At 44.3% G+C, this 15,643-nt stretch overlaps 1 protein-coding gene across 1 annotated transcript in view; it reads right to left on the bottom strand.

Moving 5' to 3' along the window:
• Window positions 1-4,167: 4,167 nt before the first annotated feature.
• Window positions 4,168-15,643, bottom strand: part of EGFL6 (EGF like domain multiple 6) — a 103,365-nt gene continuing 91,889 nt past the window's right edge. The window contains exons 11-12 of the mRNA XM_083174308.1: window positions 13,279-13,544; window positions 4,168-4,833 (exon numbers count right to left, since the gene is read on the bottom strand). Of these exons, the coding sequence (XP_083030434.1) occupies window positions 4,741-4,833; window positions 13,279-13,544 (359 nt within the window). The 3' untranslated portion in view covers window positions 4,168-4,740. The remainder of the gene's footprint in view (window positions 4,834-13,278; window positions 13,545-15,643) is intronic.

Here is a 15,643-nt window from a genome sequence, read left to right on the forward strand (position 1 = left end):
CCCCCCCTGTCCAGGGCTGACCAGCCACAGTGTGCATGATACGGCCGGGGGGACCTAGCGTAAAAAGTGTCCCCCGGCTGTGACACCGCGGGCTGTTGGAGCCCGGTGTTGGTTCCAAAATACGGGGGACCCCCGTATTTTGGTCCCCCGTATTTTTGGAACCAGGATCGGTCCAAGAGTCCAGGGCTGGTTTCAGAAATACGGGGGACCCCTACGCTTTTTGTCTCCTGTATTTTTGGAACCAGGTACGGCCATTTTTTTTATTTTACTAAATACCACACACTGTCATGGCTAAAAAAAATCGCACACTATCATTACTAAAGATCACGGGGGCCATTTACCAAAATGGATTCGTAGAAAAAAGGTGTATTCGTAGGGAGAAATACACCTTTTTTTTACGAATTTGTATTTTCGGGATTTACAATCCCAAAAATACAAAAATTCGTAGTCCTAAAGATGGAACATTCGTATTTGTATTTACAAATACGAATGTCTACACCATCGATAGAATACGACAGAAATCACCATTCAAAAGAATGGTGGTTTCTGATTTACTAAGCAGCCGTACTGATAATACGGCTGCTTAGTGGTGTAAAACACCCACGCAAATACGACAGGAAAATAGAACACCATTTTCATGTCGTATTTGCGTTTTAGCCTGCACGGATCAGTCAGATCCGTGCAGGCTTCAGTGTAAAAAAATAGAAAAAATAAATAAATAAAAAAAAAACCGGCGTGGGGTCCCCCCCACAGCTGAAACCAGCACCAGGCTGACAGAGCCTGGAGCCGGTAATTAAAAATCAGGGAACCCGACAAATAGGGGTTCCCCGATTTTTAACAACCAGCCCCAGGCTCCTGCTCTGGGGCTGGTTCCCAAAATACGGGGGACAAAATGACTAGGGGTCCCCCGTATTTTAAGAACCAGCCCCAGGCAAAACCAGCCAGCAGGCTAATGCCACAGCCGGGGGGAGACTTTTTATGCAAGTCCCCCCGGCCAAAGCATTAACACTACCGACCAGTCAGCCTGGCCAGGGGCCCTGGGGGAGTGGGGACCCCCCCAATAAAGGGGTCCCCCCCCTCCAGGACTTACCTGACCAGGCTGAAGCCTGGTGCTGTCCTCGATGCCCCTGGGCGGTGGGCATCGAGCTGATAGTTGTGTAAAAAATAGAAGAAACCATTGTTTTTTACTGTGGCACTACAAGTGCCAGCAAGCTGGGACTTGGAGAACCACAAGTCCCAGCCTGCTGGGCATTAAAGGGCCCGCTGGGTCTTGTAGTGCCACAGTAAAAAAAATAGTTAAATAAAACACACTGACACACATTTTAAATAAAAGTTTAATACATACAAAACACACATACTGATACTTACCTAGCTTGATCCCGTTGGTAGGTCGCTGGCTCCGGTGTCGGCGGCTCCGTGTCGGCGGCTCCGTTGTCGGCGGCTCCGTGTCGGCGGCTCCGGGGTCGTCGGCGTCCTGTCCGAAGATAATCCATGTTGGACCTGTGGAAGGAAATCCTACTCACCCAGGTCCTGCATGGATGGTCTTCGTTCTTCATCCGTCGACATCCCGGTCTTCTGACAGCTGCTGGCGACTTCCAGCAGCTGTCGGCATCTTCCGCGACGCTCCCCGGCTTTCAGAGCCGGAGAGAGAACCTTCCTGGTCGGCGTCTGGGCTCAGAATGAATTCTGGCCAATCAGGAGCCGCCTAGCCGCCTAGCGGCCAATCAGGAAAGACCTTTCCTGATTGGCCGCTAGGCGGCTAGGCGGCTCCTGATTGGCCAGAATTCATTCTGAGCCCAGACGCCGACCAGGAAGGTTCTCTCTCCGGCTCTGAAAGCCGGGGAGCGTCGCGGAAGATGCCGACAGCTGCTGGAAGTCGCCAGCAGCTGTCAGAAGACCGGGATGTCGACGGATGAAGAACGAAGACCATCCATGCAGGACCTGGGTGAGTAGGATTTCCTTCCACAGGTCCAACATGGATTATCTTCGGACAGGACGCCGACGACCCCGGAGCCGCCGACACGGAGCCGCCGACAACGGAGCCGCCGACACGGAGCCGCCGACACCGGAGCCAGCGACCTACCAACGGGATCAAGCTAGGTAAGTATCAGTATGTGTGTTTTGTATGTATTAAACTTTTATTTAAAATGTGTGTCAGTGTGTTTTATTTAACTATTTTTTTTACTGTGGCACTACAAGACCCAGCGGGCCCTTTAATGCCCAGCAGGCTGGGACTTGTGGTTCTCCAAGTCCCAGCTTGCTGGCACTTGTAGTGCCACAGTAAAAAACAATGGTTTCTTCTATTTTTTACACAACTATCAGCTCGATGCCCACCGCCCAGGGGCATCGAGGACAGCACCAGGCTTCAGCCTGGTCAGGTAAGTCCTGGAGGGGGGGGACCCCTTTATTGGGGGGGTCCCCACTCCCCCAGGGCCCCTGGCCAGGCTGACTGGTCGGTAGTGTTAATGCTTTGGCCGGGGGGACTTGCATAAAAAGTCTCCCCCCGGCTGTGGCATTAGCCTGCTGGCTGGTTTTGCCTGGGGCTGGTTCTTAAAATACGGGGGACCCCTAGTCATTTTGTCCCCCGTATTTTGGGAACCAGCCCCAGAGCAGGAGCCTGGGGCTGGTTGTTAAAAATCGGGGAACCCCTATTTGTCGGGTTCCCTGATTTTTAATTACCGGCTCCAGGCTCTGTCAGCCTGGTGCTGGTTTCGGCTGTGGGGGGGACCCCACGCCGGTTTTTTTTTTATTTATTTATTTTTCTATTTTTTTTTACACATTGCAGCCTGCACGGATCTGACTGATCCGTGCAGACTGCTAGAAATAATTCGTATTAGCGGCCGTATATACGGCCGCTAATACGAATTCCTACGACATCGGTGGGTTACAAAGCAGTCGTATATGACTGCTTTGTAAATCCCCCTCCGGAACACGACTTTGCATACGACTTAAACAGTCGTATGCAGTCGTAGGGAAAATACCAATACGAAAAACTAGGTTTTTCATATTGGTAAATTTCCCCCCACATGTCTAAAAATTGCACTCAATCTCATGCCAATTCCAACTTTGTCTAAAAAATCGCATCCTATTCAATATTCGACTTTGCTCACAAAATCACACATTTTACATGTGCGATTTGATGCGATTTTAAAACTCGCATCCTATTAAATCTCGCCCTTCATCTCATTTCCCTTCTTGTGTGCCATCTGGCTACATTTTCAGTTCCTCAAAAATGTGTTCACAAACATTCTAACATGTTATGATTCATCTTTACTTCTGTAATATAATAATTTCAATCATATTCGTGTATGTTAAACAAAAATGTTTTTAATAAAAAAACAAATACATTTCTCACATATGTATACAATATATAAAAACACACATTATTAATATCAGATATTTGTTTACATTAGAAGAAATGTATTATATTGGTCTATAAATATGCTGTAATTATACAAGGCACCTGGTTTGTTACAGTTCGTTACTGTTTTAGTTAACTTGCACCTCTTACTTGTGGTGCAATAATTTACATTTTCTAAACAGCAATCATAGCTTAAGATGTATACTCAGAATATCATCTTGTAACAAACAAACAGTGCTATGACATAACATAAAGGTCCCGTGATCAAACACAGAATACCAAGGTCTTGAACAAAGTTATTATGTGATTAATATGGATTATAATCTTAGGAAGCAGCTCAGATCACTAATACAAGCAGGAGGCATGACACCTCCTGCTGCAATAACATACTAGTGCTATTGCTTCTGCTTCTATGTAAGCATTAGAGACAGCGCCTTCAACCACCTCTGAATACATATACATACAACCCTATACATTCCTCTCAACTTTTAATAACTGTAATTCAGGACCTCTGCATGACAGAAAAGGCCAAAAAGGGCTGTGATCTGTGGTGGAGGGGGTGTGGCCTTGGGTGGAGGGGTGGCATGACCCTGCAGCCTGTGGAATAGACCATTTTGGTGATTTAACCACAGCGTGAGTTAACCGCCATCGCCAGTGGGTATACCTATCTTTTTTCTGTGGAATAGACCGCCTGACGGTGTCTAAAATGCAGGACTGACTGCATTGCTTATCTTGCACATACCCATTTTCTGATAATGCACAGTGCATATACTGTATATATATATATATATGTATATATATATATATATATATATATATATATATATATAGTATGTTTGCATTGCATTAGCTTTGTATGTGCATGCCTACAGTGTGTGGTAAAATGCAGAATTATGACAGAACAGTAATATATCAACAGAATCCTACCTACAGTATGTGCTATGTTAAATTAACTATGGCTGTTGTTCACAGTGCACATATTGGTGCTAATACTTTTCAGTAAGAAGGTTAGCAAATATAAAAATATATAAGATACCGATGCAGTTGATAATTCGGTGGCAGCTGGAATAATCAGTTGTCAGAAATTAGCAACGTACAATATCACACCATTTTACAAGACAAACATAAAACTACTAAGCACCATTTTGGAGAATAGTATATGATTATAACACACTTTATAAAACATACCAGAAAGATTACTAATACTCCACAACATGGTCATACATATATCCCTTGCATGTAAACATGACATTATTGTGGATACTAAATCACATTCAACAATAAAAAAAATACTGTTTTCCTTTTGTGTAATAAAAGTAAGGCACATGTCCGTTAATTATGTATACAGTACAGTTTAATGAAGTCATGTTATCTCAGGCTCAATCCTCAGAACATGGACCAGAGACAAGAAAGACATTGTCCAGTGCCATCTCTCCCGCTCTTCCCTTCCCACGTTCTGATTCAAATGTAATCTGCAAATAAACAACATCACGACGAGTTAGCATGTTTATCCAATAATCAGGTTAACATAAATACTTTTAATCTTTTTGTATGTTAATATAAGACAATGCAAAATATGATGTATTCCCCCAAAAAAGACTGCTCATGTTGTTTAGTTACTGTCATGTCGTGTTCACACTGCTCGTATGAAATACCCGGCTTTTACCCACCATTTTAATGCTGGGGACTGCAGCGCCAGACCCCGTTCTCACTCCTAAGGCAAATTCCCGGGTGAAGCAGTTCTACCCGGTAATTTGCCTTTTAACACAGCTTTTTTTTGCAGTGTGAACGGGTCAACCCGTGTCTGCATACCTGAGTCTCCAACCCAGGTTAAAATCAGGGTTGGAGACCCGGGAATTTTGACAGGGGTTAAACCATTCACACTGAACAAAAACCCATGTTAAAAGGCAATTTACTGGGTAAACATGCTAGACACGGGAATTTGCCTTGCAGTGAGAACAGGGCATCATTATAAAAATAACATTTTTTTTGTAAAAAGACTTTTAATTGCTTGCATCGCTCATTACTTAAACCTCCTCGTGTGTAGGCCCAATAAGAGTGCCAGTTTTAAACAGTTTCTATTGATAATGACTTGCAAAACATTTTAATACATTTTCTGTTGCAAATCACATATGTATCAAAGTCATATATAATATATTTTACTTATCTGTGGGAAAATACAACCACCATTTATTAAGTGTGGTAAATGAGAAATCAGAGCTTTAACTTTCCCAGCCACAGATGTTGGGGAGCAGGCAGCAGAACTATGAAGTCACTAATTATTTTAAACAAACTATTATACATTTCAGTAACTGTTATTCTGTTTGTTCACAAATATTCACAATTTACTTAAGGGGCATATTTAGCACTTATCGGGCCCTGATTATTATTCCTTATTAACGCTATTTGCAGCATAAAAATATAAGATTTCCCCAAATTAATTAAACTGCACCTTGACAATCATTTCACTACTTCCTTGATCACTGTGCTGGCGCCCTTGTGTGCACTATCCATAACCTATAAGCTGCAGTGGCGAACGTCATCTTCAGATGACATTAGGTATCGCTCTGGATTGCATTCCAGAGCTTGATTAATTTAGCAACCAAGCAGCACACATGAAAACCCATGCCCTTTAATGGATAAATAGGCCCCTAAATGTGTTTTGTTTCACAAAATACATGTGTTAAAAGCACAAATAGAAAATCCTCAAATGAATGCTGCATCTAAAATCAGACACAGTAATATAATGCCCCAACTGTGAATAAAGACATTTAATATGAATATATTTAATAAACTATGGAAAAAAAACACTTTTATAAAATCAATATATTTCTAATATGTAAATACATTTAAAGGAACATATTACATTTCATTATCAGAATCAAATCAGAATGAGAATCCTGTTCCCATGGGAGTTGTCCTTAGTGACAGTATGACACCACAAACAGTGTAATCCGATTTTCTTTTTGGCCCAAGAGCACATTCATCAAATTTCCAAGAAAACAATTATATTGCTCTGAACATTAAATTATATCAAATAAAAAGATTATGGTTACTTATCTAGTTGGACAAAAAATCTATTGCTTCATGCTTTTTTAGGGTTCTTTCTTTTTGTTCTTTTTTTATAATCAAGAAAGTATAAAGGGTTTTTCGGTACTTGTTTCCTAGCACGGCCACACCGATTTGCATCTGGGTGATCGTGTCGGAAAAATCGCGTCGGATGCGACCGACCCGATTTTTACATTGAATCAAATGTGAATAGGGTCCCTGGGACCCTATTTTACATTGGATTCAATGTAAAGTATTCCCCAGACCCCCAATTTTACCCCCTCAAAGCCACCCCACGAGTGACGCCAACCCGAAGCGTGGCGAGCGCAGCGAGCCCGCGAGGGGCGGCGGTGCGCGTCCTCCGACCTTTTCATACCCCTACTATCCACGTCGGCGTGGAGTTGAGAATATAAAGTGTGGCGAGCGTAGCGAGCCACCGAGCCCGAAGCGTGTCGAGCGGACACGTATATATAATGGCACAAGACCGACGCAATGCTCCCGATTTCAATGTTAAAAATATTTTAACATTGAAGCCTATGGCAAAATCGCGGGCATCGCGTCGGTCGCGTCGGGGGCCATGTTAATGCACGCGACCGACGCGATGCCCCGGATTTTGCCTTTGCCGGCAAAATGGACCTGATTTCAAAGGAAATCGGGTCCATCGCGGGCATCGTGTACCTTAAATTTAAGGTACACGATGCCCGCGATTGTGGCCGTTCTAGGAAACAAGTACCGGTTTTTCTTATACAGCTGTATAAATTTAGGCCTATAGTGCTCCTATTATTGCACAAATGTGAATATCTGTTGGGAGGATAGTAGCGGCGGCTCCTGAGGTGGGGCTGCAGCACAATTCAAAATTTTAATAGGTGAAAAACACCAACTGCCAGTGAGTCAGTTTCGAATGGCGGTTGGTCCACCTCCTCTATTTGATTTTTTGAACTGTGCTGCAGCCCCATCTCTGGAGGATACATAGTTTCTGCTGCCAGTAATGGTGCCCATACACTGTGCGACAGGGCAGTTTGATGAGATGTGCGCTCCCGTGCACATCCCATCGCACAGCACAAGTATGTGCTGCCTGTACTTTTAGTACTAGATTACATTGTATCTAGTACAAAAAGCAAGGTGCTGCAGAACATTGTATGCTTTTTGTACTAGATAGAATCCAATCTAGTATCTAGGAGTTCATCACACAAGGGCACCTTTAGTGACATTGCAATCATTTAGAGGAGTGTAGGGAATACACAACCCAGAAAAGGTAAAAACACCAAAAGCAAAATGTTGGGTACTTGTTTCCTAGAACGGCACCCACTAAGCAATTTACTTAGTGGGCTATTCTGCGTAGGGAAATCGCATCGCATGGGCCATGCGATGTGCGATGCAATGCGATTTTCCTATGTAATTTGTTCACTGCTCTCTCAGCCCAGGCCATCGCATCGCATCATGTGATCGCATGTGATTTTATAGGGTGTGCGATGCCATGACATTAGGTACAAAATAATATGATTATATGTCCCAAAATAGGTTTAACGCACCCCCCCTCCCACTATCCACCCCACCCTGAAGCGTGGCGAGCGGCGGTGGAACCCCTCCTCTGACTTTTTAATTACCCCACTATCCACGTCGGCGTAGAGTTGGTTTTATATAGTGTTGCAAGCCCGAAGCATGGCGAGCGGACACGGAATACATGTAAAGCAGGCATGTCCAAACTATGGCCCTCCAGCTGTTGTGAAACTACAATTCCCATCATGCCTTGCCACGGTTTTGCTATTAGGGAATGCTAAAATTATTGCAAGGCATGTTGGTATGTGTGGTTTTACAACAGCTGGAGGGCCATAGTTTGCCTGATGTAAAGTAATCCGCATCCCCTTGCTGGTCTCGCTGCACTTGCCACACTATCTAAAATCAACTCCACAGCGACGTGGATAGTGGGGTAATGAAAATGTCGGAGGACGCGTTCCGCCGCCGCTCGCCACACTTCAGGCTGGCGTGGACAGTGCCAGATTAAGCCTTCGGGGGGCCCGGGGTACTTTAGCCAGGGGGGCCCCCTTGCACTTGTCATTACTGGCCGCACACTGCATGAGAGAATATTACACTGTCAAAACACAGAGTAAAGGCAGTATAAACTTGGTCAATGGGTAACTGCATATATATATATATATATATATATATTTCGAAATTCCGCACTCCCAGCCAGCTTTGAAAAAATGTGGGGTGCTCCTTTAAGGCAACACAGATGTGTCCCAAATATAGAGCAAGGTAGGATTGTTTAAATCCAATAAGGGCACTCACCAGTGTCTCATCATGTAAAATTTATTGGTACATTACCAGTCACAGAAAAGGATGTAGGTCTGCAGGACCTACATCCTTTTCTGTGACTGGTAATGTACCAATAAATTTTACATGATGAGACACTGGTGAGTGCCCTTATTGGATTTAAACAATCCTACCTTGCTCTATATATATATATATATATATATATATATATATATATATATACACACATATATATACACACACACACACATACACATAAATACATACCATATGAAAAGCCTGTGTTTGTCCCTCTGCACCTTACTCTGTAGGAGACCTCACAGTCCTAGTGCTGCCTTTGATTAAAAACCCTCCCATGTCTAAGCTGCTGCTGCTGTTCTCCATGGGCATGTAATGAGCTCCACCAATTAGAGCTCAGCACAATCCTCTCAGCCTCTGCCCTCTGGTTTAAAGTGTCATGGGACTTAGACAACTCCCAGGAATGCACTGCACACTTGTGCAATCAGTGTGCCTTGGCTCCTGATGCTCAGCACCATTAATCATTGTCACATTGGCAGATAGGTGAAGCTGCAGCACTACCCCACTCCCATGCACAATACCTTTAGCTAAAAAAAAATTTTTTTTTTTGAAAAATACATGCCAACCACAGGGGGCCCCTAGCTAGTGGGGGGCCCAGGGGCACTGACCCCTTGTGCCTCCATTATAATCCGGGCGTGGATAGTGGGGGGGGGGTGCGTTAAACCTAATTTTGGGACATACAATCATATTATTGTATAGTTAATTTCATGGCATCGCACATCCTATTAAATCGCATTCGATCGCATGAGATTTTGCGGGACATGCGATGCAATGCGATGCGATATAGTGGGGTACAAAAAAAATTTATAGAATAGAAAAATTTACATAAAAAAGTTGCATCGCTTGCAGCTATAATGGCCCATGCGATGCGATTTCCCTAGGGTGCAGTACGTAGGAAATCTGGGTGCCGTGCTAGGAAACAAGTACCAAATGTTGCATAATAAGAGGGCAATTCAATTGTTCTAGGCATCTAATATGCTTTCTAAATAGGACTGTTTAGACGCCCAAACAATTGTTTAGCCGTGTTAAACAGCTAAACCTGTCTAAAATCATGCTTTGGCTGTCCAAACTACTATTTGAAAGCTCAAAGTGTAGTTTGCACACATTTTGGGCGAAATGGAATAGGAAGCGAGATGTAGAAGAGTGCGAATTTTAGACTTTTCCTAATTTTTCACAAAAAAAGTCCCAATTCGCACGTTTTCCGAAAATCGCACATTTAATAGAATGCAAATTGAGGTAAAAATCACCCTTTTTATGGCAAAAATAGCACATTTTGATTTTTTTCTCACACTTCAATTCGCATCCAGATGTTTTCCCATTATAAAGTATATAACTCGGGTGCGAGTGTGATTTTTGGTAAACGTTACTAATAAGCTAAAAAAAATCCCCAATAGACCAGGTTCTGATGGGTGAATTTGACAGAACCATGCACAGATCATTGAGATCTGTGCATTATGATCTGTGTATCGTTCTGTCTTAAAAAATGTGTAAAAGTAAAAAAAAAAACGGCATGGGGTCCCCCTCCTGGTATAACCAACCCAGAACTACAAGTCCTAGCAGGCCTCCCATGCATGCTGGGACTTGGCTAACCACAAGTCCCAGCATGCGGGGCATTAATGGGCCCCTTGGACTTGTGGTTTACCTGTAAAAATAATGTTAAAATAAAACACACACACATATAGAATAGTATAACTTTAATACATACACTAATTATACACCATCTTCCATCAACCGAACATCCCCTCTTCTCCCACTATCTCCATCAGCATTGGTGAAACCGAGATCACCTCCACCGACCAAACGCGCTGCCTTAGTGTCATCATTGACTCCTCCCTCTCTTTCACCCCCCACATTCATGCTCTCTCACAGTCTTGCCGCTTTCACCTACGCAACATCTCACGCATCAGACCATTCCTCTCCACTGATGCGACCAAAATTCTCATTCATTCTGTTGTCATCTCCCGCCTTGACTACTGCAACATCCTTCTCTCTGGGCTACCTCTCACCCGCCTCGCACCTCTCCAATCCATTCTTAACGCTGCAGCTAGGCTCATCTTCCTCTCCCGCCGCTCTACCTCCGCCTCCCCCCTCTGTCTATCTCTTCACTGGCTCCCCATTCCTTTCCGAGTTCTCTTTAAACTCCTCACCACCACCTACAAGGCTCTCTCCTCCTCCACCGCTCCTTACCTCTCTTCACTGATCTCTATCCACACTCCCTCCCGTCCTCTTCGCTCCATCGCTGACCGCCGACTGACCTCTCACCTAATCACCTCCTCCCACTCCCGTGTCCAAGACTTCTATCGCGCTGCCCCCCTGCACTGGAACAACCTCCCGCCACCCATCAGGCTTTCTGATTCCCTTACCTCCTTCAAGCGCTCCCTCAAAACCCACTTTTTTCGACTAGCCTATCCCTCCTAACCTCTTTTGAGCCTCCTATCCTGCCTCCGTTCCCCTCCGTTCCTACTTATCCTATTGTTTTTCGTTCGTCCACCCACCTATTTTTAGTATGTTAACTCTTATGAGTAGGGTCCTCCTTCCTCACGTACTCACCCTACCTCTTTACCTCACCTGTGCTCCTGTCCTGTTCTTCCCTTCCTCTACTTCATCTTCAGTCTCCTCGACAATTTTGACACCTACTTCTGAACTGATGCTGATTTTAGTTCTACCAGCTAAACCCCTATTCATACTGTATTTTTCAACACACCCTGTACGTTACCTTGTAATTTGTTTGCTATGTACGGCGCTGCAGACACTTTGCGGCGCCTTATAAATAAACGTACTGCTACTACTACACCAGCATACATTACCATTCCAGGCTCCAGCAGTGACTCTCCCCTGCATCTCACCCGCACAGACAGCAGGGATGAGTCAGCTTCCCTCACACTGACTGTGGGATGCGGCTTTCTGCGCACTAATAACAATGGAGATCCCTTCTGTCATAGAGCTATAGAAGCACTCAGCTCTGATTGGCTGAAAGAGTCTCTATGGAGACACCTACAGCCAATCAGGGCTGAGAGCTTCTATAGCAATTTAGTGCGGAGGAGGCCACCTCACAGCAGCAGTCAGTGCGAGGGGAGCTGGCTCACCCCCGCTGTCTGTGCGGGTGAGGTGCAGGGGAGAGTCACCACTGGAGCCTGGAATGGTAATATAGTCTGGTGTAAATTAAGTGTATGTATTAAAGTTATACTATTTTATGTGTTTGCATTTTTATTTGAACATTCTTTTTTCCTTTGAACTACAAGTCCAGGGGGACCATTAATGCCCCACATGCTGGGACTTGTGGTTTGCCAAGTCCCAGCATGCAGGGGAGGCCTGCTGGGACTTGTAGTTAAACTGTAAAAAGCAATGTTCTTTTCTATTTAATTTTATCAACCCGGCGTCCTTCCTAAAAATCGCACTAAATCGAATGTGAATTCTGACTTTGTCTATAAAAAAATCGCACCCTATTACATTTGCGAGTTTTACATTTTTTTATTTTTGGGCACCATATTGCACAAGTCACATGCAATTTTCAACCGAAAATCGCACATGTAACAGGGTGCGCATTTTTAGACCAAGCCAGAAATCACTTGCGATTTCTAACTATTTATGGGTGCAGTTTTTGGTTAAATAAAAAAAAAACATTGTGGGGGTCCCCCCCCTGAACATAACCAGTCCTGAATTTCCTCCCTATGAGTTTAATTCTAATACCTAACATCTTTGTCATAAAGGGCCCGATTCAGACCTGCTCGCGTGTACAGAGCCCAGCGAGTAGGTTACCACCGCCCCACTGAATGCACTCCCCTCCACCGTCCAAGCTCATGTGCTAGCGCCCGCACAGGGGAGAGATCCTTTGATGGTTATTTACCATCAAAGGATTTCTCCTCCTCTCCCCAGTACTTGCAGCTGCGGTGTGACCCAGGAGTCACTAGGCGATGACATCATGTGCCCGCCCAGAGCAGGTAGAGAATTGTTTGCATTCCGATGACCCGCCCAGTGTTTCTATGGCCGCTCCCATCATTTTTGTGGGCATGTCCATGAAACTCCGGGGGTCCACCCCACAATTCCCCCCCCTATATTTATATATAGAAACATAAATATATATATATATATCAACCAACCAATAACGTAGCAGCACTCAAGAGATTTCCACAAGGTAAAGAAAACAAAAATGGTGCTTTATTCCGTCATCGACGTTCGAGGACTATGTCCTCTTCATCAGGATCATCCTTGTGGAAGTCTCAAGTGCCGCTACTTTATTGGTTGATATATTGTAAGTTGTGTGTGGCTGACCAGCAGGCACTTGAGCCAGGTATCCCCGTGGGGGACCAGAGTGCCGGGGAACCAGGAATCGATATATAAATATATATATATATATATATATATATATATATATATTAGCATTTGTCTAATGTATTATTTATTATTAATTTGGAGCCGCAGCCATTATCAGCCCCAGCCCCAATATTTATTATTGTCATTTTTTTGAGCAACAGTGTTCTCATCTTCCTTTCTGACAATAGACCACATTGACTTACAGTGCTGGTAGTCCTGCTGTGCCTCTGAGGAATTTCAATTCTTGCTATCCTCCATCCCTCATCCTTGCTCCTGGTCTCCTCCCATGTAGGATTGTTGTTCTCATCCATATATACCCGCAGTTTTCCAACTTTTTCTCCAACAATTTGGTAGGTAAATGTCAAACAGAACTTGGTGTCTGCATTCAAATTTGCAAGAGGAAGTATCAAACGTCCAATATCTTTCTTGTGACCAACATTTGCTGGAACTGACAGATAAAATCCAGAACCTGATACATAAAAGAAAATTAAAATACTAAGTTGTAGGATATACAGGGTATTTTCAAACTGAACAACAAATGAGAATCCTAGAAAAAGCTACAAATATGTTCTCCGTATAATAATTCAACAAAGTCTGTTTTGTGCAGTTGGAGCATTCCTGACTAGGGTCAGACTTTTATACACAGGCTCTCCCTCGCTTATGGCTGCCCATGCAGGGAGATGAAGAGATGGGGCTGCTGGAAACTGAGGACAGGCTAACTGCTAGATGACAAAAGGAAGGATCCTGGACACAGAAAATGCCAAGTCCAATATAACAGTTTATTATATGGACATACTGTATTGCAAATGAAAAGCAGCACTGATCAACTGACCATCCGTTAGAATGTATTTGCCTTTGACAGCAGGCCCGGATCACACACACACACACACACACACACACACACACACCCCACATCTCTGCAGTGGCAGCTCCAGAGCAGTCAAACTCCTTTTGCTTCACACCACTGGTTTCCCTGCATCCGGTGGGCCCAGCTAGCAAATGAGCACCAGTCTGCTGCTTTACACACTATTGGACAGCTGAGCCTCTCAGCTGCCCTGTTCTGCTATACGGTGGGGCAGCGCAACTGTCCCTTGGTGCAAAGGGGAGACAGGAGCGCAGACATCTCACTGATATATGGAGCCGGCAGCGCCCCTCCCTTAATCCGGCCCTGTTGAACAGTAGGCAACTGCTTAATTGTGAGATATATGGCTGCGTCTACACATTGCCTTTTGACAGGACTCAGTTGAACAGGATCCTGTTTAGAAGGATGAAGCTTATTGCATCTACACACATCCTGTGTAGCAGGATGCAGCAGGCTTTTGTATGTATGTCTTTAGTATTTATCCTTCCAAACAGCTCCTGTTCGACTGCATCCTGCTAAAAGGCAATGTGTAGATGCAGCCGTAGACTTACATGTGCAGTCTCCTTCCTGCCAAACAGGTCCCTTTAAAAAATCTGTGCTGGAGACTATGCGGTAATAAAGGCCACATTTTTCATATCTTCTGGTCCTGCCCAGCGATATTACAATACTGAACGAGGTCTTTGCTCTAATCAATACAGTACTTAAGATGACTGTTTTGCCTGACCCGGCTTTAGCGCTGTTCCATGTCACCCCCCCCCCCCCCACTATTCCATCTGAAATAGATCTGTTTTAGGCCATATTCTTATTGCTGCTCACGCCAACCTAGCCCACCAGGGGAAGCAACCTGCCCCCCCTCCGTCATTACTGAAAGTTATCCTTAAAACAAATTACCATTTTCTCATGGAAACCAAATATATCCCATACTCCTATACAGCCTACCTCCCCTCTTGTGCGCTGGCTTCCATGGCACACATGTGACAGATGGCGAAGGAACCCAATATTTCCCAAGCTCTTCTCGTACTTACCCACTCCAGTTTAGTCTGAACGAAACTCCTGCCACCTAACCTCTGAGACTGATTACCTATATAGCTTTCATGTTTGTTATGTTTCATATTCCCTATCTGTATCCATTTTTCGTATTGTAATATTAGGTCTCAGGGCTGACATCATGTGTCCACATACTCTAGCTGCTATGCATCAGACTGTCAGAGCCTAACAATTAACAAAAATAGTGGAAATGGACTGTGACCAGGAAGACCACATTTTTATCCCAGTATCATATTGTAGAGCACACCAGCTGCAAGATCGTGACAAAACACTTCTAATATCACTTCTCCCCTTCTTCCTTCCATAAAGACCGGAGATGGAGAAAACTGGTCTTTGGGTTGGAATTTATTAGGGTAAAGGTACTCTTTACTTAGAAGGGCGCCCATCTCGGCCATCTCGGGCATTGAATGCACTAAAAAATCAGGTGCGATGCGACAGACGAGATGCCCGAGATTTCCCATAGGGAACAATGTTAAATGTCTCAATTGACCCGATTTTCCTGTTCAATGCCTCAATTGACCCAATTTTTCCATAGGAAACAATGTTAAATGGGCCACAGAGGCCAAATAGGCACCCTGAAGTGAATAATGGGCACCCGAATTGTTAACGCCACCCCACGATCAACGTCAACCCGAAGCGTGGCGAGCGCAGCGAGCCCG

Source organism: Crinia signifera, chromosome 2 (genome assembly GCF_055691185.1).
Source record: "Crinia signifera chromosome 2, ASM5569118v1, whole genome shotgun sequence".
NCBI lineage: Eukaryota > Metazoa > Chordata > Amphibia > Anura > Myobatrachidae > Crinia > Crinia signifera.